Here is a 26,803-nt window from a genome sequence, read left to right on the forward strand (position 1 = left end):
GAAGAGGCTCCAAAGTCTTCCTCCTATCCGGCAAGAAGAGGACATCTTCTCCAAGCGGCATCTTCGATCTTCTTCCATCCGGAGCGAAGCGGCAGGATCCTGAAGACCTCCAGCGCGGAACATCCATCCGGACCGACGACTGAACGACGAATGACTGTTCCTTTAAGGGACGTCATCCAAGATGGCGTCCCTCGAATTCCGAATGGCTGATAGGATTCTATCAGCCAATCGGAATTAAGGTAGGAATTTTCTGATTGGCTGATGGAATCAGCCAATCAGAATCTAGTTCAATCCGATTGGCCGATCCAATCAGCCAATCAGATTGAGCTCGCATTCTATTGGCTGATCGGAACAGCCAATAGAATGCGAGCTCAATCTGATTGGCTGATTGGATCAGCCAATCGGATTGAACTTGATTCTGATTGGCTGATTCCATCAGCCAATCAGAAAATTCCTACCTTAATTCCGATTGGCTGATAGAATCCTATCAGCCAATCGGAATTCGAGGGACGCCATCTTGGATGACGTCCCTTAAAGGAACAGTCATTCGTCGTTCAGTCGTCGGTCCGGATGGATGTTCCGCGCTGGAGGTCTTCAGGATCCTGCCGCTTCGCTCCGGATGGAAGACCATAGAAGATGCCGCCTGGATGATGACTTCAATCGGATGGAAGATCCTCTTCTGCCCCGCTTGGATGAAGACTTTGACCGGATCATGGACCTCTTCAGCCCCCGCTTGGGCTTGGATCAGGACATCGGAGGAGCTCTTCAGGACGGATCGGTGAACCTGGTATGGTGAAGACAAGGTAGGAAGATCTTCAGGGGCTTAGTGTTAGGTTTATTTAAGGGGGGTTTGGGTTAGATTAGGGTTATGTGGGTGGTGGGTTGTAATGTTGGGGTGGGGTATTGTATTTATTCTTTTACAGGCAAAAGAGCTGAAATTCTTGGGGCATGCCCCGCAAAGGGCCCTGTTCAGGGCTGGTAAGGTAAAAGAGCTTGTAACTTTTTTAATTTAGAATAGGGTAGGGAATTTTTTATTTTGGGGGGCTTTGTTATTTTATTAGGGGGCTTAGAGTAGGTGTAATTAGTTTAAAATTGTAGTAATATTTTTCTTATGTTTGTAAATATTTTTTTATTTTCTGTAACTTAGTTCTTTTTTATTTTTTGTACTTTAGCTAGTTTATTTAATTGTATTTATTTGTAGGAATTGTGTTTAATTAATTTATTGATAGTGTAGTGTTAGGTTAATTGTAGGTAATTGTAGGTAGTTTATTTAATTATTTTATTGATAGGGTAGTGTTAGGTTTAATTATATCTTAGGTTAGGATTTATTTTACAGGTAAATTTGTTATTATTTTAACTAGGTAACTATTAAATAGTTCTTAACTATTTAATAGCTATTGTACCTGGTTAAAATAATTACAAAGTTGCCTGTAAAATAAATATTAATCCTAAAATAGCTATAATATAATTATAATTTATATTGTAGCTATATTAGGATTTATTTTACAGGTAAGTATTTAGCTTTAAATAGGAATCATTTATTTAATAAGAGTTAATTTATTTCGTTAGATAAAAATTATATTTAACTTAGGGGGTGTTAGTGTTAGGGTTAGACTTTGCTTTAGGGGTTAATACATTTATTAGAATAGCGGTGAGCTCCGGTCGGCAGATTAGGGGTTAATAATTGAAGTTAGGTGTCGGCGATGTTAGGGAGGGCAGATTTGGGGTTAATACTATTTATGATAGGGTTAGTGAGGCGGGTTAGGGGTTCATAACTTTATTATAGTAGCGCTCAGGTCCGCTCGGCAGATTAGGGGTTAATAAATGTAGGCAGGTGTCGGCGACGTTGAGGGGGGCAGATTAGGGGTTAATAAATATAATATAGGGGTCGGCGATGTTAGGGGCAGCAGATTAGGGGTACATAGGGATAACGTAGGTGGCGGCGATTTGCGGTTGGCAGATTAGGGGTTAATTATTTTAAGTAGCTGGCGGCGACGTTGTGGGGGGCAAGTTAGGGGTTAATAAATATAATATAGGGGTCGGCGGGGTTAGGGGCAGCAGATTAGGGGTACATAAGTATAACGTAGGTGGCGGTCGGCAGATTAGGGGTTAAAAATTTTAATCGAGTGGCGGCGATGTGGGGGGAGCTCGGTTTAGGGGTACATAGGTAGTTTATGGGTGTTAGTGTACTTTAGGGTACAGTAGTTAAGAGCTTTATGAACCGGCGTTAGCCAGAAAGCTCTTAACTCCTGCTATTTTCAGGCGGCTGGAATCTTGTCTTTAGAGCTCTAACGCTCACTTCAGAAACGACTCTAAATACCAGCGTTAGAAAGATCCCATTGAAAAGATAGGCTACGCAAATGGCGTAGGGGGATCTGCGGTATGGAAAAGTCGCGGCTGAAAAGTGAGCGTTAGACCCTTTAATCACTGACTCCAAATACCAGCGGGCGGCCAAAACCAGCGTTAGGAGCCTCTAACGCTGGTTTTGACGGCTACCGCCGAACTCCAAATCTAGGCCTAAGTGAGACAGATTCTTATGTCATTTTGGTATTCTGTAAAAAAACAGACATTATCGGATATTTCGGTTACAGAAAGGCAAATTATTTAAAAGGTAATAATACCATCAATCTTAGCTCCATTCAGTAGCTTAAATAAGTTGGATTGTACTTCTGAAAGGGGATTCTTTGACAACTTTTCATTTTGATTTCAACTTTTCATTTTAATTTCTATTGTTAAGTTGACATTTAACTTAATTTACATAGTATGATTCCTCTATTAGCATTAAATTCCTGCCCTTATCCACAGGCTTAATTATTATATTGTTGGTGAAACTTAAATCCCGCAATGCTTTTCTTTCTGCTGATGTCAAGTTATCACCTAATAACACCTTATTATCTAGTAGCTTGTCCAAGTCCTTTTCTACTGCTTTAAAAAACAGTTGACCAGCTGAGACTTGGGAAAGGGCATATAAGTAGAAGGGGGTGTGAAATTTGTTTTACTATCAAATTGAATTGTATTACTCTTATAAACACATCCTTCATTCTCATTCAGTAAAGATTGGAGAATGCCAAATGAGAATCTTCCATTCCGTTTAGCTTTTCCATACCAGACTTTTTCATAACATAAAGAGGTGTCTATCCTTTAACACTTCAAATGTATTTAGTCTATGAGTCGAACAAAAGGATAAACCTTTCTTTCACTGGCTTATGTGGGCGAAATTCAGCTTGACAAGTTAACAATCTGCAAAACAATCTGTACCTCCAATATTCCCCTCTGCCTTTCTGTTGTCTTGTGGGATACCTCCTCTCTTGTGTACATGTACTTACATGGGAGTTTTCTCTTCGGCCCAACCCTCTGCCTCCCCATTTACCTTGTGTCTTGGGCATACCATTTTTTGATTTGCTTTATGCATTTGTAATAATCAATCCTGCTTAGTTTGATTACTAGTATAGGTATGTAGCACAATATCAATTGAGAGTACTATTACTTGGTAAACCCATATGGATATATGTGCAGTTAATATAGATTAATGTTTCCCTACAAAAAGTACACACTAAAGTATTATCTGTATTATAGGAATCAAAATCAAATGCAATCTTAGAAATAAGCAGGCTTGTAATAATACAAAAGGATATAGGAATAGGTGAAACTTTCTTAAGAATAAGTAAGGAATAATTATAATATATTGCGTAACATGAGATATTGAACACACAGCAAGTAAGTCTTATCCAATGTAGTATTGATAGATTGTTATAATGGAGAACTTCTGCAGATATGATTATAGTTGCAAACGTAGTAATGTACCTTGAAAACTGTGAATGCGGTAAGTAAGGACAAACACTTCCGGGTTCTGTGGGCTGCGGCTGCAGCAGCAGCAGAGACACGCTGAAGCCAGCTAACAGTCAGCGTGTGACGTCACGATTCTCCGGTGCAGCAGAAATCAACATAAGGATAATATAACAGAACAAATAAGATTAACAGATAAGAGCTTCAATAACCGGTTATTCTTTATGGCAGCCACAGACTTGGTTGATAAATAATATGAGCTGATAAGTTGAAACAGGTAACGTAACTTCCCAAAATAAAGACAGTCTTGAATAAATGAAAAGTACTTGCCAAAGTAAGATGTTGCAACAGGCTGGAAATAAATATTAAATCCATAGTAGGTAGATCTTGAATGAGGTAACTTGAGTTGCTGAAAAGTTTAGATACAATATTAACCTTCCAGAGGTATCAGAGGCTCAGTGTTACTCTGAGGAAAATAACAAAATACTAAGCAAGGTGTGTTCAGTGAACAGGTGTTTTATGAGAGTAAGTAAGATATGATTGGTTGAATTCTAATTAAGGAAACAGTACACCCAAAAGCCTGACATGACTCCCCCCTCAAACAAGCTGATCCTCAGCTTGAAGTCTGGGGCGATCTGGATATCTCCTGTGGAATTGGGAAACAAGTCGAGGAGCATTAAGATTAGATGCGGGTTCCCAAGAGTCATCTTCCTCCGAGTACCCCTTCCACCTAATTAAATATTCCAGAATACCCTTGGAAAACCTTGAGTCAAGTACTTCTTTAACTTCATAGATTTCTGAGTCTTGGATGGAAGTGGTTGGTAGTAATTGGGGTGTGTTATTTCTAGTAGGAACGTATGGTTTGAGGAGGGAAACATGGAAAGTCGGATGTATTCTCATAGATGAAGGTAAATCCAGAGTGACTGCATTCTGATTTATTACCCTAGTGATAGGGAATGGTCCACAGAATTTTTGTGTCATTTTCCTACTAGGAAGATGTAGCTTTAGGTTTTTAGTTGACAACCATACCTGGTCTCCAATTTGATATGAAGGTGGTTGTCTGTGTCTCAAATCATAATAGTGCTTTTGGGAAGTCTGAGCTTTTGAAATGTTTTCCTTGATAACCCGAAAATTGTCTAGAAGTGCATTATTCCATTCATCTACAAGAGGAGAATTGGAAGGAGAAGTACTAACTGAAGTGATGGTTGGATGGTACCCATAATTTGCGAAGAATGGAGATAATTTTGTGGATGAATTGGTTAGATTATTGTAGGAAAATTCAGCGAAGGGTAAGTATGTTATCCAATTGTCTTGCTGGTAGGAACAAAAACATCGTAGGTACTCATCTAACCATTGATTGATTCTCTCAACCTGTCCGTTTGCTTGTGGATGAAATGCAGTGGTGTATTGATGGGTTATGTTAAGAGATTGACAGAGACTTTTCCAGAATTTAGATGTGAACTGGGAACCCCTGTCAGATATCAAAACTGTTGGTACCCCATGAAGCTGAATCACATGTTGTATAAATAAGTTAGCTGTTTCTGCTGAAGTGGGAAGCTTATGAAATGGAATAAAATGCGACATTTTGGTGAAACTATCAACAACTACCATGATGGTGGTATAATTCTTTGATGGAGGTAAATCCACAATGAAGTCAACTCCTACTTGTTTCCAAGGTCTGTCAGATGTTGGAATTGATATTAAAAGTCCATAAGGTAATTTCTGCTCAGTTTTGCATACTTGACAAGTAACACAAGTCTTAATATAATCTGAAACAGTTTCCTTCAAATGAGGCCACCAATATGTCCTTGTTATAAGTTCGATGGTGCGTGATTCCCCTGGATGTCCCGCTAAGGGTGAATCATGGTGATGTTGTAAAATTTGTTGTCTCAATTCTTTAGGAATATAAATCATATTCTTGTAGTAGTATAATCTGTCCTTCAATTCCAAAGGAACCTTAGTGTCAGTAGGTGAATTTTTTGAAGAGTTCTTTATATCAGTTAGAAAGTCTGAAGTTAATCCGATGAAGCGTTCAGGAGGAATTATAGCAGTAGGATTTTCGTTAGGAATAGGTTCGGATAGTTGTCGAGAGAGTGCATCCGCTTTTCCATTTTTGTTTGCTGGGCGGTATTGGATTTGAAAGTCGAATCTTGCAAAGTAGAGACTCCACCGTACCTGTCTAGCTGATAGAGTCTTGTTATTTTGCAGGTATTGGAGGTTTTTGTGGTCAGTGTAAATTATGAAGGGCATTTTTGCACCTTCTAGTAGGTGTCTCCAAAATTCTAAAGATTTACGGATGGCGAGTAATTCTTTGTCTCCTATTGCGTAATTCCTCTCTGCTGATGTCATACTTTTTGAAAAGTAGGAGATTGGATGTAGAGGATCTTTAGGTGTTTTCTGTTGTGAAAGTACTGCCCCAATCGCAAAGTCTGAGGAATCAACTTCCAATACGTATTGTAAATCAACATTAGGAAATTTGAGTATGGGTGCTTCTGTGAAAGTTTGTTTCAAGAAGTCAAATACTTTGGAATGACTTTGATTCCAATGGAATTGTTGGGTTGAACCAGTAAGTTGTGTGAGTGGTCTCACTATTGATGAAAAATTCTTTATAAATTTTCTGTAATAATTGGCAAACCCCAAAAACCTTTGGAGAGACTTCTTATCTTTAGGAGTTGGCCAATTTTTTACTGAATCAACCTTCTCGGTTTGCATTTGGATACCAGCAGGAGATATAGTGTAACCTAAGAATGAGATAGTGGTATTGTGGAATGAACACTTTTCTAATTTGGCATATAGTTTATGTGTTTGTAACCGAGCTAATACCCAACGTACATGTTTTATATGTTCTGGCAAATTGTTGGAGTAAATTAGGATGTCGTCTAAGTATACTACTAGACATATGTCTAATAAATCCCGGAAGATATCATTAATAAAGTGTTGGAACGTTGCGGGGGCATTACAGAGACCGAATGGCATCACTAGGTACTCATAGAGTCCATAGCGAGTTCTGAATGCTGTGAGCCATTCGTCTCCTTCTCTTATACGTATGAGATTGTATGCCCCACGCAAGTCCAACTTAGTAAAGATGGTAGCATTACTTAATCTTTCAATTAATTCTGGTATGAGAGGTAACGGATATCGGTTTTTTACCGTCCGTTTATTAAGCTCTCGGTAATCTATTATCGGCCTGAGGGAAGTGTCTTTGTTGGTTACAAAGAACATTCCAGCTGCTGTGGGTGAAGAAGAGGGTCTGATGAAACCCTTTCTAAGATTATCTTGTAAGTATTGTTTAAGATGTAATAACTCAGGGTGACTCAATGGATACAAATGACCAACCGGTAATGTTGCACCTGGAATTAATTCAATTGGGCAATCATAAACCCGATGAGGTGGAAGAGTTTCTGCCTCAACTTTACTAAAGACCTCTATGAAGTCCTGGTATGGTTCCGGTATTTGAATCTGTTCTAATTCTGTGTGTAGTATTTTATGATGTGGGAAGCATGTATTTTCACAGAATTTTGATTGGAAGGCAACAGTTAAAGTAGACCAATCAATATAGGGGTTATGTGTCTGAAGCCAGTATAACCCTAATACAATAGGGAAATGAGGTGATGGAATTACATCGAATGTTATATATTCAGTGTGGCCATCTTCAGTAATAACTAATATAGGTACTGTGTTGTGAGTTATAGGACTATTTGCAATTACAGAGCCATCAATAACTTTGATTGAAACTGGTGTTTTCTTTAATACAATAGGTATTTTATTTTTCAATACAGTAGATTTGTCTATAAAGTTTCCAAAGGCTCCAGAGTCAACGATGGCAGAAGTAGCCAATCTATTAAGGTCCCACTGCAAAAGGAGAGTTAGTTTGCAATAAGAAATTTGTTTATCTAGACTTTGAGTATTGTTAATATGAACAAACTTACTCTTTTTATTTTTTTGTAATGTTGGACAATTCATAACTGTATGACTGGGATTTGCACAATACATACAGAGGTGATTAGTTCTTCTTCTTATCCTTTCTTCAGGGGTTAATGGTCCACGAATAACTCCTATTTCCATGGGGGTGACATGCTCCATTGGAGGTGATTTTATGTGTGCAGAGGTGGACATAGTGGCTTTAAATGTTGGATCTGAATAACCACGTTCAGCTTTGCGTTCCCTGAGCCTCCGGTCAATTTGGGTTGAGACTTTTATTAATGCATCCAGGGTACTTGGAAGCTCTATACGTGCTAGCTCATCCTTGACAGGATCAGACAGTCCCAATCTAAATTGGTTTCTGAGCGAAACCAAACTCCATGCTGAGTCTGATGCGTACAGCTTAAATTCAGTGGTATATTCCTCCACTGTCTTTTTTCCTTGTTTTAAACTCCTCATCTTTTGTTCAGCCGTTAGTTGAATATCAGTATCTCTATATAGCTCATCCATGGCTTGGAAAAAATTTGTTAGTGAATCTAGTAGAGGGTCATTTGTTTCACACAAATGATCTGCCCAAATTCTGGGTTCAGATCTTAGAAAAGATATTGTAGACAAAACCCTTACCCTGTCAGTGGGGTAAGTTTTTGGTTTTAAATTGAAGAGCAGGTAGCAGGCATTTTTAAACTGCCTATAGGTTTTCCTATTACCATTATATAATTCTGGCAAGCTTATCTGTGGTTCAGAACTGGGGGTTTGTTGTTCTTTTACCTCCTTTATAAGCTCTCTGAGAACCTGATTTTCTAGTTGTAAGTCCAAGATAGCCTGTCCCATTTTGTCTACCTTTTGACTCAGGTTATAGACTACTTGGGGAATTTCAGCAGGTTCCATTTTCTTTTATGGCTTAGTATTATGTAATAATCAATCCTGCTTAGTTTGATTACTAGTATAGGTATGTAGCACAATATCAATTGAGAGTACTATTACTTGGTAAACCCATATGGATATATGTGCAGTTAATATAGATTAATGTTTCCCTACAAAAAGTACACACTAAAGTATTATCTGTATTATAGGAATCAAAATCAAATGCAATCTTAGAAATAAGCAGGCTTGTAATAATACAAAAGGATATAGGAATAGGTGAAACTTTCTTAAGAATAAGTAAGGAATAATTATAATATATTGCGTAACATGAGATATTGAACACAAAGCAAGTAAGTCTTATCCAATGTAGTATTGATAGATTGTTATAATGGAGAACTTCTGCAGATATGATTATAGTTGCAAACGTAGTAATGTACCTTGAAAACTGTGAATGCGGTAAGTAAGGACAAACACTTCCGGGTTCTGTGGGCTGCGGCTGCAGCAGCAGCAGAGACACGCTGAAGCCAGCTAACAGTCAGCGTGTGACGTCACGATTCTCCGGTGCAGCAGAAATCAACATAAGGATAATATAACAGAACAAATAAGATTAACAGATAAGAGCTTCAATAACCGGTTATTCTTTATGGCAGCCACAGACTTGGTTGATAAATAATATGAGCTGATAAGTTGAAACAGGTAACGTAACTTCCCAAAATAAAGACAGTCTTGAATAAATGAAAAGTACTTGCCAAAGTAAGATGTTGCAACAGGCTGGAAATAAATATTAAATCCGTAGTAGGTAGATCTTGAATGAGGTAACTTGAGTTGCTGAAAAGTTTAGATACAATATTAACCTTCCAGAGGTATCAGAGGCTCAGTGTTACTCTGAGGAAAATAACAAAATACTAAGCAAGGTGTGTTCAGTGAACAGGTGTTTTATGAGAGTAAGTAAGATATGATTGGTTGAATTCTAATTAAGGAAACAGTACACCCAAAAGCCTGACAGCATTTGATTCCCAGTCTGATGCATCAGTCCCAGAATCATAAGAAGCCCTGGTTGATTTATACACATACACTTTTATTTTTTTTGTAGTCATTTCAATCATGATACAGTTTTCGACATGTATGTGATTTCATTTCTGCTTGAAGTCTAGATACATCAAAGTTTATCTCATCATTTAGTTTTTTAAAGTTGGGATCTTTTCAAAATAATTGACCACCTTTAAAGCAGATTCAACCTCTACCTTCAGGGTTTTATGAAGCCTTAACAATAAGTGCAGTATTGGTTCTTCAATAACGACTGCTTATATAGTGAGTCTCCAAATGAACGTAATACACAGAGACAATTATCAGCACACACTTGCTTATGATGTTCTTTACTGACTGCGGACTTGAGACATATCATATGGAATGAGCCAGTATTGAACTAAAAGTTTGGAACTCATACAAAATGCTTATACAAAAATAGAATATATCCCCACTTACATATGTTCTATGGCAGATGCAACTTATCTTTTAAGCAGCTTGTTGCTCTAACATATTAACTATTTTTTATGGCTTATAAGTAGCTATAATTGTAACACTTTTTTGCTTGGCAGTGGTGATGTACCGAACTTTGTAAATCTTTTTGATTTTGCTGTGGTTTATTTCTTATTGGAAGAATTTATACATTTTAATATATTTTTATATTAATAAATAGTCATTGTTTATTAAAAGAGTTCTGAATTTCCTTATGTTTGTCAGGTATTTATTATTTCAAACTATTTCATCCTATTTTTTTTAAATTAATTATGTATTTAAAGGGACACTAAACTCAAATTATTTTCTTTTGTGATTCAGAAAGAGCCTGCAATTTTTTTTTTAAACTTTTATTTAAATCCAGCATTATATTGAGAAAAAAAGAAATCAAATTACAAATTTTGCGCCACGCAGGGCTTGATGTTACATATTACAATTAATGTAGACAATACAAGAAAAATAAAAAAGTTGTCAGTATTTCACAGAATTATACCAAAACATAGATTCTAAAATAAATTATATTCTCTGCTGGAGTCTTTTCTTTCCCTTTTTATTCCATTCTCTCATTCATTACAACAAATTAGACCTTTTACTATACAGTAATCTGAAAAAAAACGCATACAAACAACAACAAAAAAAGAGAAAAAAAAAAAAAAAGGGGGGGAGAGGGAAGGAATCTTGACCCACCAGTTTGAGGCTTGAGCAGAGCGGATTACCAAACCCCCAGCAAAACTAGCTCTGAATTTCTGAAAGGGTAAATCATCTATTCTATCTCCTTTGGTGACAGTGTTTTAATAAGTACTGACCATTTTTTAAAGAAACCTTCGATATCTGTTTCCTTTTCCATATTGGTATCTTTTTGCTCTAGTATACACTGTTTTTTTAGACAGTTTTTAAGCTCATTTATACTAGGGTTCCTACTTCCTTTCCATTTCTTAAAAATCAAGTACCTTGCCGCTAAGATAATCATATTCACTATTTTATTATACATCCGCAGATTTTTAGTCGCGTCCCATAGAAAAATGACATCAGCCACTTTAAATTTTAAAGGGGAAATTTTTAATACTTGATTGATCCAGTATTCAATCTTAAGCCAAAAGCATTTGATTCTGGGACATTCCCAGATCATATGAATGAGATCTGCTGATAAAAATGAACATTTTGGACATTTACAGAAATTAATGTTCCCATATCTAGACCCCTTCTTCGGGGTATAGTAGGTCCTATATAATAGCTTTATATGAGTCTCTCTCCATGTAGCTGATAAGGTAATTTGTAAGACTTTTGAAATGGAAGCATGAATTTTACTTACATTTATATCCTCTTGAGGTATTATTAAATTCCATGCGGTTAATAAGTTTCCTAAATTCTTTTCCCCTTTGTTAGAAATTAAGAATTGATAACATGGGGAAATTGACATAAATCCGTTCCTTGCTAACACAAGCCAGTTCTCCAACTTTCCCAGGGACCAATTCCAGCCCGATTCATTTACCATCTTGGAGATAAAATGCCTTATTTGTAAATATGCAAAGAATTCTTTGTTACAAAGGTTAAATTCTCGTTTCAAGTTCTCAAACGTTTTAATGCAAAGTCTATTCGTATCTATCATCTGAGATATATTATACAAGCCTAAGGTGTGCCAGTTCTGAAAAGAAACCGATTGTAGTCCCGCTTGAAATTTAGGGTTTCCTTTAATTGGCATATAGTCAGAAATGCTGCTTTTGATGGATAATATCTTACAGATCTTCCACCATGCTTGTAAAGGATACATTAACATTTTGAGTCTTTTGATTTCTTGGGGAATTAATTTGATATTACAATGTATTAAAGCTAAAGGAAGAAAGGGAGAGCTTACACTTTTTTCAAGTTCATTGTTTATTGTATAATCTTTATTTAAAATCCAGTCAACCACTATTCGAGCAAGAAAAGCCAGGTTCTATAATTGTATTTCTGGCAGTGCCAATCCCCCATACTTTCTAGGCAACGATAGTTTCAGTAGCGATATTCTGGGCTTTTTGTTCTGCCATATAAAGTTTCTTATCATGCTGTTGATTTTACCAACATCCTTCCGTTTAAGCATTACTGAGGTATTCTGCAAAATATATAATAATTTCGGGAGAAGTATCATTTTGAATGCAGCAATACGCCCTGAGATTGAAAGTGGAAGGTTCTGCCATACTTTCATACTATCCCTGATCTCGTTCATCACTGGTATTATATTAAGATCATAAAATTGATCTATGTCAGGTGATATTATTATCCCTAAGTATCTGAAAGATTCAGAGACTCTGAAGGGTATATCTAAAAGGGAACCCGAGGTCTTTCTGATCCAGAGTAACTCCAACTTGGACGCATTGATCCTGTAGCCCGAGAAGGATCCAAATTGTTCTATAATTGACATAATTATAGGTATATTGTTTTGTGTATTGGAAATGTATAGAAGAATATCATCAGCGTACAACGCAATTTTGAGCTCTGTTTTACCTATTTTTTTACCTTCCATTTGATCCCTTATCATTATTGCCAGAGGTTCAATTGAAATATCAAAGAGAAGAGGAGAGAGGGGGCACCCCTGACGCGTCCCTCTTTCAAGTGGTATCTCGAGAGATAGAATATTATTAACAATTATCTTTGTATGTGACTTATTATATATGTTCTCAACAAATTTAAGAAAGTTTCCCTTAAGACCAAATTTAACTGGAGACGTGACCAGATGATCATGATGAATTGAATCAAACGCTTTCTCAGCATCAATAGAGACAATTGCTAAATCTGAGGGATCCCCCTCTCTCCCCAATCCCACCTTCTCTGCAAGCTTAAAATAGTCTATTATAACTAAAACTTCTCTGACTTTTGCTGATGAGTTCCGTTTCTGCAGAAACCCTGCTTGATCTTTATGGATTATTTCAGGGAGTACCAACTGCAATCTTTTAGCTATAATGGAGGTCAGAATTTTGTAGTCAGCATTCAATAGTGCTATGGGCCTATAGGACTCTTTATTGTTAGGATCCTTCCCGGGCTTCAAGATAAAAGTTGTATAGGAGGCACAGATTTGAGGAGAAACTGCATTCCCTTCTGTATAGATGTGATTAAAAAGCTTACTCAGGGGTGGAGCGATCAATGGCGTGAGAATTTTGTAAAATTCGTTGGGCAGTGCGTCCGGTCCTGATGCTTTACTTAATGGGAGATCTTGGATAACTTTTAAGATTTCTGCCTCAGATATTGGAGAGTTTACTATTGTCATCTTTTCACTATTAAGTGTCGGATGAGTGATTTTACTCCAGAATTCTTCGGATTTGACCTTGTCTCAATTTTTCAAGGAGTAGATCTTTCTAAAATAGTCTGAGAAAATATTAGAGATATCTTCCGTATTTATATGGATTTTCTCTTTATGATGGAGTTTATCTATTAATGGGGATCTTCTTTCCCTTCTCATCAAGTTAGCCAATAGTTTTCCGGCTTTATTCCCATGTTGGTAGAGTCTTGCCTGAAGCTTTAACTCCTTCTGTGTCTCTTTATAAATTTGGAATGTATCTCTTTCACTTTTTGATCTGTTATACTTAATCCAGTTTTCTTGAGAATTATTAAGTAAATAATTATTATATGAGTTAATTACTGATTTTGTCACTTCTGTCTCTCTCATCTTTAGTGATTTAAGTCTATTAGCACTATATGAAATGATTTCTCCTCTGAGAACTGCCTTTGCGGCCTCCCAGAAGATATTCGGACGATCGACGTAGTCTTTGTTTATCTCCGTGTATTCTTGAATTTTCTCTTTCAGCCAAATTTTAAATTTTAAGTCATTTACCAACCATACAGGAAAGAAGAAGCGACAAGATCCTGATTTGGAGTTTTTATATAAAATTTCTATTGTAACAGGACTATGATCTGATATGTTGATAGGGAAGATTTTAGCTTTAATTTGCATTTTACAAAGTCTTTCGTCGATAAGAAATAAGTCTATCCTAGATAGAGTTTTATGAGCTCTGGATAAACAGGTATAGTCTCTTACCTCTGGATTCTGCAATCTCCATATATCCCTTATTAATAGATTTTGAAACATTTTCTTAAACATTTTGGTTTCCAGATTATCTTGCTTGTTCTTCCCTGCCATTGGCTTCTGTCTTAACCTGTCTAATGGATAATGTGGAGCCATGTTAAAGTCCCCGCCTAAAATTAGATATCCTACTGATTTTTGCCTGCAGATTATCCCAGAATATTGGGTCAAACACATTGGGTGCGTATAGATTGCAGAGTGTATATAAAGTTCCCTCTATTTTTAGTTTTAGAATTACATATCTCCCTTCTGGGTCTAGAATACTATGAAGAATTTCATAATTAATATTTTTTCCTAACAGAATTGCCACTCAAGAGCTGGCAATTTTAAGCAACTTTCTAATTTACTCCTATTATCCATTTTTCTGCATTCTCTTGGTATCTTTATTTAAAAAGTAGAAATGTAAAAGTTAGGAGCTGGTCGATTTTAGGTTCAGCACCTTGGATAGTGCTTGCATATCAGTGGCTACATTTAAGCCACCAATAGGCAAGCATAACCCAGGTTCTGAACCAAAAATGGGCTGGGTCCTAAGCTTTACATTCTTGCTTTATAAATAAAGATAGCAAGAGAACAAAGAAAAATTGATAATAAGAGTAAATTAGAAAGTTGCTTAAAATGACATGTTCTATCTGAATCATTAAAGAAAAAAAAAATTGGGTTTAGTATCCCTTTAAGGGTATGCAGCAATCATATTAAGTATATCTAATAGTAATATGCCATAATATTTTACTTGAGTGCTACAAAATGTTGCCCAGGTCTACAAAAATTTGCGATGCTATGCAAATGAATGAAAATAATAAATTATGTTTTACTCTCATTTTATTGTTTACAATTATCTATTTTATCTGTTGTGGTGTATTACGTTATTTACAAATCGCTCCTTTACTTTTTTTTGTCATTTGAAATAGTTGACTTTGCCTGTTGTATCCCCACCTATACAGAAAATGTCAGTACTTAAAGGTACATGAAACCCAATTTTTTTCTTTAATGATTAAGAAAGAGCATGCCATTTTAAACAGCTTTCTAATTTACTTATATTATCTAATTTGCTTCATTCTCTTGATAGCCTCTGCTGAAAAGCATATCTAGATATGCTCAGTAGCTGCTGATTGGTGTCAGCATATAGATGCCTTGTGTGATTTGCTTCATTCTCTTGATAGCCTCTGCTGAAAAGCATATCTAGATATGCTCAGTAGCTGCTGATTTGTGTCTGCATATAGAAGCCTTGTGTGATTGGCTCACCCATGTGCATTGCTATCGCTTCAACAAAGGATATCTAAAGAATATATCTAAAGAATGAAGTAAATTAGATAATAGAAGTAAATTGGAATGTTGTTTAAAATTGTATTCTCTATCCGAATCATGAAAGACAAATTTGGGGTTTAGTGTCTCTTTAAATAATAGTTTTAGTAAAGTTATGTAAACAAGAAGGTTTTGATGAAATCATGCTCCCAGTGGGGGCTGTGACAGAGAGGTATTAAGATGTTAATTTTTCGATTGTTTTCTCTAAGGCCCTGATGACTGAAAATGCTGCAATGTGCCAATATTATCAAAAGGGATTAGTTGCAGAATTGAGATTTCCTGTGAAATATTTAAAACGGCTGACATCAGTGTCTAAAGGCAGTATCAAGAGGTGTCTTACTATACATCTCAGTGTGTGGCGATGCTGGCGATATATACAAAGCAGCATCGCCACCTACATTTAAAGGGACAGTCTACTCTAAAAATGTTTTTACCATAATGTGTTTCCAATGACTTGTTATACCAGCTGCAGAGTATAAAATGTATGATAAATTGCTCCTTTGTGTTTATTTTTGTATTTGAAATAGCTGTTTTTGTTCTGTGAAACCACAACCCATCAAAATGGGTTGAGCTTTCAGGGTATTCCGTTTACCTTACACACACTTGCTTATTTATATAATATCTGTCTGTAAACCAAAGCCCAATACTTAGAGAGAACAATTGCAAAGTAACATTTTATAGCTCATCTCTCCTCCAAAAAATAATAAAGGCTAAAAAAACAAGGGCCCTCTTCTTTTTTTAATCAGCTGAAATCCAAACGATCTTGGCGAAGAAAAAAAAACCATGTAGACCAAAAATAAAAATGAGGCCAAAAAAAACCTAACAAAAAACAGGGGTCCTCTCCATTTCTTCATTAGATGTAATCCAAACGATCCTGGAGCAGGGAAACAAACAAACATGCAGGACGAAAACATTTAAGGCTAAAAATAAAAAAGGGTGCTCTTCTTTTCTTTAACAGATGTAATCTAAAAGTCAATGACTGCTCCTCCAGCCCTTGGTGGCTCCTTCAGTCCTTGACAGTGGCTCCTCCGGTCGTTTGGTCGTCAGTGGCTCCTCCAGTCCTTAGGTTGGCGGCTCCTCCACAGCAGCGGTTAATAAAACTTTATAAGAAATCAGACAATCTAGTCAAATATCTTTTAATTTTGCTAAATAAATGTGGTATACAATTAACCCTTTCATGACCGGGTTAATTTGTCTACATCGGAACAATTTAAATGCACATAGATTAATTACTTCTTTGAATAGAAACATATTTGCAAAAATGCTTCTATTAAAAGTGATCACTGCTTTAGTGTTAACATTAATCTCTGCCTGTGCATGTGAAGCATAGCTAGATATTCTCAATGCACCAGCATTTTAAATACTGCAGCTGGTCAGATCTCCAGTAGGGACTTGTATCATGTTCGCAATTAACAAATTGAGTCATTACCAGATGGTATAAGCTCCTTAGGCTCTCTGAACAAGTGTTGTGTTTAAAATGATGGTGCACGGTGCATACTTAAATACACTTTTGAAACAGCTATAACTTTTATTAGAAACATTTTTGCTACTAAAAAAATGTTTCTATTCAAAACTAAAATGCATCCATGTGGATTCCATTTTTGGCTGTAATGTCCCTTTAAGAGCAATGAATGAAATACCATTCTACAGAAGTATAACATTGTTGAAACTGTCATAAATACAACTAGAAGAAATCCCCATAGTTCCTGTTTTATACTTCATCCAATTTTAAGAGTCAAACATGTGTACTGAATTTAATCTTCAGCATTTAATCACCAAGAGAAGATGCCAGAAAATAAGAGAGCAAAATTGTGCTCATGAGTCATATGCATGAATATGACACATCTTTCAAAGGAAATAAAGGAAAACAATGCATGCGGTGTGAAAAGAAATTGGCATCTTGATTTGTATTTCTTAGCAATTTCACATCATATTCATGAGCAATTACATCATCAAGAACCTTGATTGCTCCTAATTCTCTATGTTATCACTGTGCTTTCTGTAAGCAAAGAAAAAAGACAGCACATCTGATCCATTTGCAACTACCCTTGGTATATCATCCCTTTGTTAATATAATTAGCACTAAAGAAATTCAGACTTGATACATTACATACCTAAGCAAAGCACAAAACTGACTATTGTTTGATATGTGGATAATAACAGCAAGAAAAAGACAGGTTAGATTGATCAAGCAATTCTTATCAATTAGTTTAAGTCTGTTTCTGAGGTTGTACTTCTGAATCATTTCTTTTCATATATTCAAGACTGAAAGAGAAAAAGCAAATAAATATTATTACTTGAAAAAAAATACAGATTTAGAAATATATATATATATATATATATATATATATATATAGACCAATAGAATACTCCCAGCACTGTTTCTTTAGGAAAACATCCTTTATTGAAGAACAGCTGTTGTTTTATTCTTTGATTCTTCAATAAAGGATGTTTTCCTAAAGAAACAGTGCTGGGAGTATTCTATTGTTCTGTTTGTACTCTGAGGGATTGCAGGACCCTTGTTATTCCATGTACTCTAATCAAAAACGGGACAGAAATTAGTTATACAGTGCTGTACCTCTAATCATTGATTGTTATTTTTATATATATATATATATATATATATATATATATAAACACACACATATATTTAAGGAATAGGGCCCTCAGTAGCTCCTGTATCGTTGTTGTACTTTTATCCTTTGCACCCAAGGACAGCACTGCACAATTTGTTGACATTTTATAAATAAAGGTGGCCCTCGGTTTATGCCGGTTCAATTTGCGCCGTTTCAGAGTAACAACCTTGTTTTTCAGTCATGTTACTGCTATTGAAAAGCAGTGCACTAATTAAAATAGCCAGTAGATGGAGCTGTCCACTTGTGTTGAAGCAAAGTTATGCAATTTAGCAGACTGAAATGAATCTGTGTACACAGAACAGACCTTAGCTATCGAGTAACAAGATCTAGCAGCCACTTCCCTATTATCTTCCTGTCCAGCTGCTTGAGGTGAGGGTGCCTAAGTGCCTATTCATCACTCCAGATTGAAATGCATAGAATAGGTGCAGACCCAATATTATCTAACATGCTAACAATGCACAGAACTGTTTGCAGAAAAATGCAAGTAAAATTTTTTTTTTTATTCATTAAACTTAGTTTGATGATACAGTCTGTTGTGTGAGTATTTAATTAGGTTTATAATGCTGTTTAGCATTTAAAGTCTTCATTTCAAAGCTTTAAAAATAATGTATTAGGTGTTACGTATGACAATTTTGAAAGGGGCCTGGAATTTAACTGCCTCACTTTCCATTGACTTACATTATAAACTGGGTTTCAATTTACAACGGTTTCGATTTATAACCTTTCCTTCTGGAACCTAACCCCGGCGTAAACTGAGGGCTACCTGTATATACATACATAATCACACACATACATTTATTTTTCTCTTGTAATGTTTGGAATTTTTTCTTTCTTTTTTTTTAAATATCAATTTGTTTCCATTGGTGATATGTGTCGTTGTTTTTGGTATTTAGTAAAAAGGAAACCTTAGTGCTTTATTATTTTTTGGGATTATTCCAGTAAAAAAGATGTGCAAAGAGCCTGACATACATTTTATTAGTTTGTTTTATATTCAATACATTTCCAGTAAATTAGCAAACAGTTTTTTGTGGGGGGTTTTGGTGCAGTTTTTCACATGATTTTTGGACTTTTCTTTTAAAGCTTTATCACCTGGAAACCCCATTTTTCCAGTAACATACCCCTGTCAATCCATTTTTAGCTTCCCATACTCATAGTAAATAAGTGTGCCAAAAAAAGAAATTGCCTATTTAAAATACTTTAAATATACAGTACATCTTTCTTCCTTCAGGGATTAAATAGTGTTTCATCAAAGGAATAAAATTGTAACAAAACTAGCAGTTGCAAAGTTCCAAAAACTTCACTCAATAATAAACATACATATGCTAGTACAACATTGCATATTGCATACTGGCATGGTAATACATTTTTTTGGGGCACTCTGTATGTGGGTGGGGCTAAGATAACTGGCGGCCCACCGAGCATTTGCCCAGTATGCCCTATGGTCAGTCTGGGCCTGCATGGAGACCTTCTGCATGCTTTTCTGTCTATTAATTTGCCAACACAAAAAGATTAAAATCTGTTCTTTTTTATTTTCACATTTACATCACTCTTAAGCAAATTAAGCAATATGTTTACAACCCATTGCTTTCTTTTTCTGCAGATTTTAGCGTGCTTTAGACTGTCTTTCAAGAGATAAAAAAATCATTGTGGACTGCTAATATGAGCAGAAAATTAGAAGCGGTATTGATTTCTCTCAAGCTATGTTAGTGCACAATAGAGCTAATATCTTTGCGCTTCATGTGTAATATAGCCTTAAATGTTTACAAATTAGAATTAACTTTTAACCCCACCCTGTTCTTTTACAACTAAGGCAGAGTGTACAATAAAAAAAAATACTTTTATTTATATCACCCAATATAATTTGCTCTCTGTTGTCCTTTGGGCATTTTATAGCGTCTAAAATGCTTTTAGCAGTGTTACACAATATGCAAGCTCTGCTGCCATTTAGGGCCAGATTACAAGTGGAATGCTAAATATTGCTTTCTTGAAAGCGATATTTGTGCTCCACTGAGTAATACCAGCACATGCTAATGTGCGCTGGTATTACAAGTTGACAGCAATGTGAAAGCGAGCTCCTGTTCACATTGCTGGGAAGCATTGCACTCATGAGAACGCGCTTCCATTGGCTCCACTGGGAGCCCCATTCTGATGCCGTTATACATGGCACAGAACCAAAGCGTAGTGAAGGGGGTAATTAGAGCAGAGATGGCAGCAACGTGTAAATATATTTGTATATGATTGTATATACACATATTAAAAAATACATATATATGTATATAAGCATATACATATATATTTACTGAGAACACACAGTTCCCATAGACTGCAATGTGAAGGGACTTTTCAGTGCCGTATGTTTCTAACACCCCACACCTGCCAACTTTAGCCTCAAAAACTGCCTGGTGCAGTTATTTTATTAAAAAATAAAAATGCTACAATTTTTATTTTCTATAAAATACACACCACTGTATTTTGGGGGCATTTGGGGAACATTTCTAAAATTAACCAGAGATCTGATCTCTGGTTAATTATATAAGCGCTAATCTGCCAGTAACTAAGATGGTGGTGACCAATGGGAGGTGAGGGAGGGAGAGAGCTGTTTGGGTGGGATCAGGTAGGGATCAGGTGGGGTGTCAGTTCGGAGGGTAATCTCTACACTAAAGCTAAAATGAACCTTACAATCTACCTGATTTACCCCGTCACTGCCAGGAATAATAGAAAAGTGTGGTGCGCAGCTGCAGTTAGTGGCCTTCTAATTACCAAAAAGCAATGGCAAAGCCATATATGTCTGCTATCTCTGAACAAATAGGATCCCAGAGAAGCTTTTACAATCAGTTGTGCTATGATTGCACAAGCCGTATGTAAATAATTTCTGTGAGAAAACCAAAGTTTGTGAAAAGTTAATATTTTTTTTTTTAATATGATCGCATTTGGTGGTGAAATGGTGGCATGACATCTAGCAAAATGGGCCAAGATCAATACCATGGGTTGTCTACTTAATATATATATATATATATATATATATATATATATATATATATATATATATATATATATATATATATATATAGCTTTGACATGTAAATACAAAAAGGGTCTATATCTGTTTAAATGGTGTGATAGCAAAAATGCTAAAAATTCTCTGGTATTTTGGGCAAGTTCTTCTCTGAAAGTCCCTGTAGTGAAGGTGTTAAAACAGAAATATATTTTATGTGTGGTTCCAAACTTTTTTGCTACCTTATCATAGTAAGAGAAAGGTTTTCTATAGTAGATCTGAAGGCAGGAGTCACAAAATAATGTGTCACAGTAATGAGCATAAAGTCTTGTACCTAAGTCTTTCAAATTCATTAGGGGTTTAATACTAAAGAAAAACAGTGAGTGGAAAGTGCATTTAATATGCATAGGTTAATTACATAAAAAGTTGGCAAAAATTTATTTAATGGTTATTATATTTTTTATTTATATTTTGCTTTGCCTAAAATGGTTGGGAATTTAATTTTAAGTTATATTTCTCTTTAAGTAAGGAAAAAATTCCATGTAAATTTATAATAAAATCTGTTTATGGCTAGATTAATAGAATATCAAAGCACATATATTAGTCTATCGACATGGATAATTTCTAGGTTCTATATGAGCTACTCTAATATCTATAAAGTAGCTCATTTGTGATTACTAAAAACTTGATTTTATAATGATATGCAAAATACTACCCTAATGGACTTGGTTGGTATCTACTAAATTAAAATTACAGCATTTTAGCAGCTTCAAAGCTAGTAAAAATATGTAGATAATCTATATATATATATATATATATATATATATATATATATATATATATATATATATATATATATATATATATATATATATATATATATATATATATATATATATACACACACACACACGGTATACATATATATAAAAAATATATATATATATATATATATATATATACATGTTTAAGGTTAGACTAATGTAAATTGTATCAAAGTACATATGCTCGTCTATGAATGTACTTTCTAGATAGGTTCTATATGCTCCTACATAATATCTGTAAACTATTGTTTGTGGTGACCACATATCTGTTAGTGACAAGTAAAGAGAAATTTCAATTGAATCTTATGATACATTAACACAGATATGCTGCAATTTGGAAATGCATATGTATGAAAATATTATGAAAAAAAAACTTTATTTTTGTTTTTTGACACACAGCTTGTTTGATTATGGACGTGTGCCACCTCCACCACGTACAGTGATCCCATTAAAACGCCCACGCATGACTGCACAAACAACTCGCAGAGGGAAAGGTGTTTTTTCAATGAAAGGAGGATCAAGGACGGCATCAGGAGGTACATCTTCTGGATCTAAATGTGAGTTTCATGAGCCAAAGAGTTTCTAGAAATGTATTTTAGCTTATAATATAGACTTGATGGAGTAGTTCAGATAAAAAAAAATACTTTTCTGTGCATGGTACATAAAAGCTCATCAAACGTGCAATGAAAGAGCAAAGGGAGACATATTTTATTCTTTAATATGAAGACTACAGAAACCCTAGGTATGACTATGACTACCTCCTAAACTTTTTCAGCTTTTAAATCCTCCTTAACCCCCTTAAGGACCAGCGACGTACCCTGTATGTCGCTGGCCTTTTTTTGGGACTTTATTGTTTTATAGCACGGTCTTGCCACCAGCATTGAGACTGCTCTATTCCACAAAGCCTGCTGGAGGGAGGGCATTGAGAGCGTGTTCTTGCTAGACTTGTGCTATTATGTCCTGAAAAAACCCTTAATGACCAGTGACATACAGGGAGTGCAGAATTATTAGGCAAGTTGTATTTTTGAGGATTAATTTTATTATTGAACAACAACCATGTTCTCAATGAACCCAAAAAACTCATAAATATCAAAGCTGAATATTTTTGGAAGTAGTTTTTAGTTTGTTTTTAGTTTTAGCTATTTTAGGGGGATATCTGTGTGTGCAGGTGACTATTACTGTGCATAATTATTAGGAAACTTAACAAACAACAAATATATACCCATTTCAATTATTTATTTTTACCAGTGAAACCAATATAACATCTCAACATTCACAAATATACATTTCTGACATTCAAAAACTAAACAAAAACAAATCAGTGACCAATATAGCCACCTTTCTTTGCAAGGACACTCAAAAGCCTGCCATCCATGGATTCTGTCAGTGTTTTGATCTGTTCACCATCAACATTGCGTGCAGCAGCAACCACAGCCTCCCAGACACTGTTCAGAGAGGTGTACTGTTTTCCCTCCTTGTAAATCTCACATTTGATGATGGACCACAGGTTCTCAATGGGGTTCAGATCAGGTGAACAAGGAGGCTATGTCATTAGATTTTCTTCTTTTATACCCTTTCTTGCCAGCCACGCTGTGGAGTACTTGGACGCGTGTGATGGAGCATTGTCCTGCATGAAAATCATGTTTTTCTTGAAGGATGCAGACTTCTTCCTGTACCACTGCTTGAAGAAGGTGTCTTCCAGAAACTGGCAGTAGGACTGGGAGTTGAGCTTGACTCCATCCTCAACCCGAAAAGGCCCCACAAGCTCATCTTTGATGATACAAGCCCAAACCAGTACTCCACCTCCACCTTGCTGGCGTCTGAGTCGGACTGGAGCTCTCTCTCCTTTACCAATCCAGCCACAGGCCCATCCATCTGGCCCATCAAGACTCACTCTCATTTCATCAGTCCATAAAACCTTAGAAAAATCAGTCTTGAGATATTTCTTGGCCCAGTCTTGACGTTTCAGCTTGTGTGTCTTGTTCAGTGGTGGTCGTCTTTCAGCCTTTCTTACCTTGGCCATGTCTCTGAGTATTGCACACCTTGTGCTTTTGGGCACTCCAGTGATGTTGCAGCTCTGAAATATGGCCAAACTGGTGGCAAGTGGCATCTTGGCAGCTGCACGCTTGACTTTTCTCAGTTCATGGGCAGTTATTTTGCGCCTTGGTTTTTCCACACGCTTCTTGCGACCCTGTTGACTATTTTGAATGAAACGCTTGATTGTTCGATGATCACGCTTCAGAAGCTTTGCAATTTTAAGAGTGCTGCATCCCTCGGCAAGATATCTCACTATTTTTGACTTTTCTGAGCCTGTCAAGTCCTTCTTTTGACCCATTTTGCCAAAGGAAAGGAAGTTGCCTAATAATTATGCACACCTGATATAGGGTGTTGATGTCATTAGACCACACCCCTTCTCATTACAGAGATGCACATCACCTAATATGCTCAATTGGTAGTAGGCTTTCGAGCCTATACAGCTTGGAGTAAGACAACATGCATAAAGAGGATGATGTGGTCAAAATACTCATTTGCCTAATAATTCTGCACTCCCTGTACAGGGTACATTGTGGTCATTAAGGGGTTAATGTGCATGAGTTTTTCCTTCAGTATTGCCTAAAATAATGTTTTCAAAACCAAAACAGTGTTAGTTACTCAAATATTCAGATACAATTTCAAGACCTCTCTGGTTCAAATCAAAACTAATTAGTGCGTCTCCATGTTGGTTGACTCACTTATACTCAAAGCAGACATATCTTGAAATATTCACCTGTTGGGGTGTACCAAGGACTGGAACTGAGAAATACATTACTACACTTGCTTTCATAGCAACACATGTACCTACGTAATAGTTACTCTCAAAATACAAAGTGATTAAATATATCCTTCGTAAAACTGTGGTTGAAAAGTCCTTTTGATGTCTGGCCAACATTTTAATATTTTTCCTCAAAATTAAAATTTTATTTTTAACACTTTATTTTCCTTTCAACCAAATGTTACACTTAGCTACTGTGTTTGAGATTATTTTAACTGGCACTGAATGTCACCATAGGTCAATAAGAATCCAGAAATTGATTGCCATATAATCCTGCCCAATCTAAGCCTATGAGAATTAAAGGTACATGAAACACTTAACATTTTTATTTAAAATGTTTAATTACTCATAGTAAAAACAAAATGTTGCAATACATTTTAAATATTTTGCCTAATTTTTCTGTAATTGAACTCTGAAATATGGAAGGGAACATTGCAGACTTCCAAAATCTAATGCTGCTACGTATCTATCCCAGCCAGATGAAGTGAGATAAGATACAATACTGCAAACAATGCAAGTTTTGTTAACAAAATTACAGTAAGAAGTCTGTATAGCCCTATACAAACAAGAGGATTGGAAGACAAAGTGGTTACTAGAGCATTTCTTAGAAAAACAAATGCAGCATACAATATGTTAACGTATGTAAAATGTTTTCCTATATGGCTAATATAATAATGCATTGTAAGACTAAGTGAAAGAGTTATAATTACAATGTGTTCCTTTTTTATTCAAATGACATATTCACCTAGACTTTCAAGGTGAAAAGGAAAAACATTTGAAATAGTGGATGTTCATTTGAAGCAACAAAATTAACATTCTGCAAAGACTATGAGGTAGCCAGACTTTATTGTAGTGTGATCAATTCTTTTAAATTGATTGTCTGTGCTATTTACTTTATCATGTGTCAAAGTTAAAGACATTTGGTCCCATTTCATTTCTTAAGAGTCTGGCATGCAAAACATTGTATGAAACAGGTGATTTTGGCTTCATCTATATTAGTCTTATCAATCCATTGAATATTCACCATTTTAATTATTTATGCAGCCCAAATTATGTATGTGATACAACGGGTAAATGTGGTTAAACATATAAAATTATACGAAATAGTCATTTCACTATATTTAATTTTCCATTATCAATTTCCAAACATTTGATTTCTGATCACAAAAGAACATTCTGATCAGGGCTGGACTTACAAAAAAATAAACCAGGGCATATTAAGACAGAGCAGCCCACTCCCCTCTTGTTATTTCACTGTACCCCAAAACTGAAAAGTATAATGTACCAATTTGGTTTACCAAAACATTTAGAGTTTATGATACCCTTCTGTCACTGTATTGACTGTTGCTGGGAGGGCCCACAGAGGGAACAGACATGATGCAGCGCAAGCACCACTGTCCCCTTAGGAATGCCACTACTAACTGAAGGGCTAGATGAGTCCCCTAGATGTGTAGGCCCAGTCTCAATTGAGACTTCTGAGACCCCTGTAGTTATGCACCTGCCCAAATGGCAAGACACAGGTAAACCTAGAATTACAGTTTACAGCCATTGAGAGGAAGATTGTTTTGATGTAATGCTGGGGGCAGGATGGCAGTGGAAAACAGGGCAGGGCTGGCCCTGTATCATGCACAAATTATGATGGCAACTGGGTGGGGCTAAGGTAACCAGTCCTAGCCCAGAACTGTCCCAGCCCACAACTGTCCGAGCAAATGCCCTGTATGCCCTATGATCAGCCCAGGCCTGATTTTGATGATTGTAGTTTTGTTTAATACATATTTCATAGGTTAGAAGTATAATTTCAGCTGTTTTTCACTTTATTAAACCAAGAAACAAGTGTGCTTGTTAATCTATGAATCCAGCATGCAGGTCCAGAAATTTTGCAAAAAGTTGTTCTTTGATGAATTTGAGTTTTATTTTAGAATTCACCCAATGCAAAGTACTGGTGAAGGTAAAAGATTGAAAAACCACCTGATAACTGGGTTTTTTAATGATCTTTTAATGGATTGTGATAGCCTCTATTTAAACACCCCACAAAAAGCCATTCAAATACTTTCTATTATCTGATTATATAGACCACAAATATTTAAT

General features: G+C 35.9%; 1 protein-coding gene across 1 annotated transcript in view; it reads left to right on the top strand.

Annotated features, from left to right (window-relative positions):
* Positions 1 to 26,803, top strand: part of RALYL (RALY RNA binding protein like) — an 894,790-nt gene that overhangs the window by 755,324 nt on the left and 112,663 nt on the right. Inside the window, exon 4 of the mRNA XM_053715904.1 lies at positions 22,303 to 22,460. Coding sequence (XP_053571879.1) covers positions 22,303 to 22,460 — 158 coding nt within the window. The remainder of the gene's footprint in view (positions 1 to 22,302; positions 22,461 to 26,803) is intronic.

This window comes from Bombina bombina, chromosome 5 (assembly GCF_027579735.1).
Source record: "Bombina bombina isolate aBomBom1 chromosome 5, aBomBom1.pri, whole genome shotgun sequence".
NCBI classification, from domain to species: domain Eukaryota; kingdom Metazoa; phylum Chordata; class Amphibia; order Anura; family Bombinatoridae; genus Bombina; species Bombina bombina.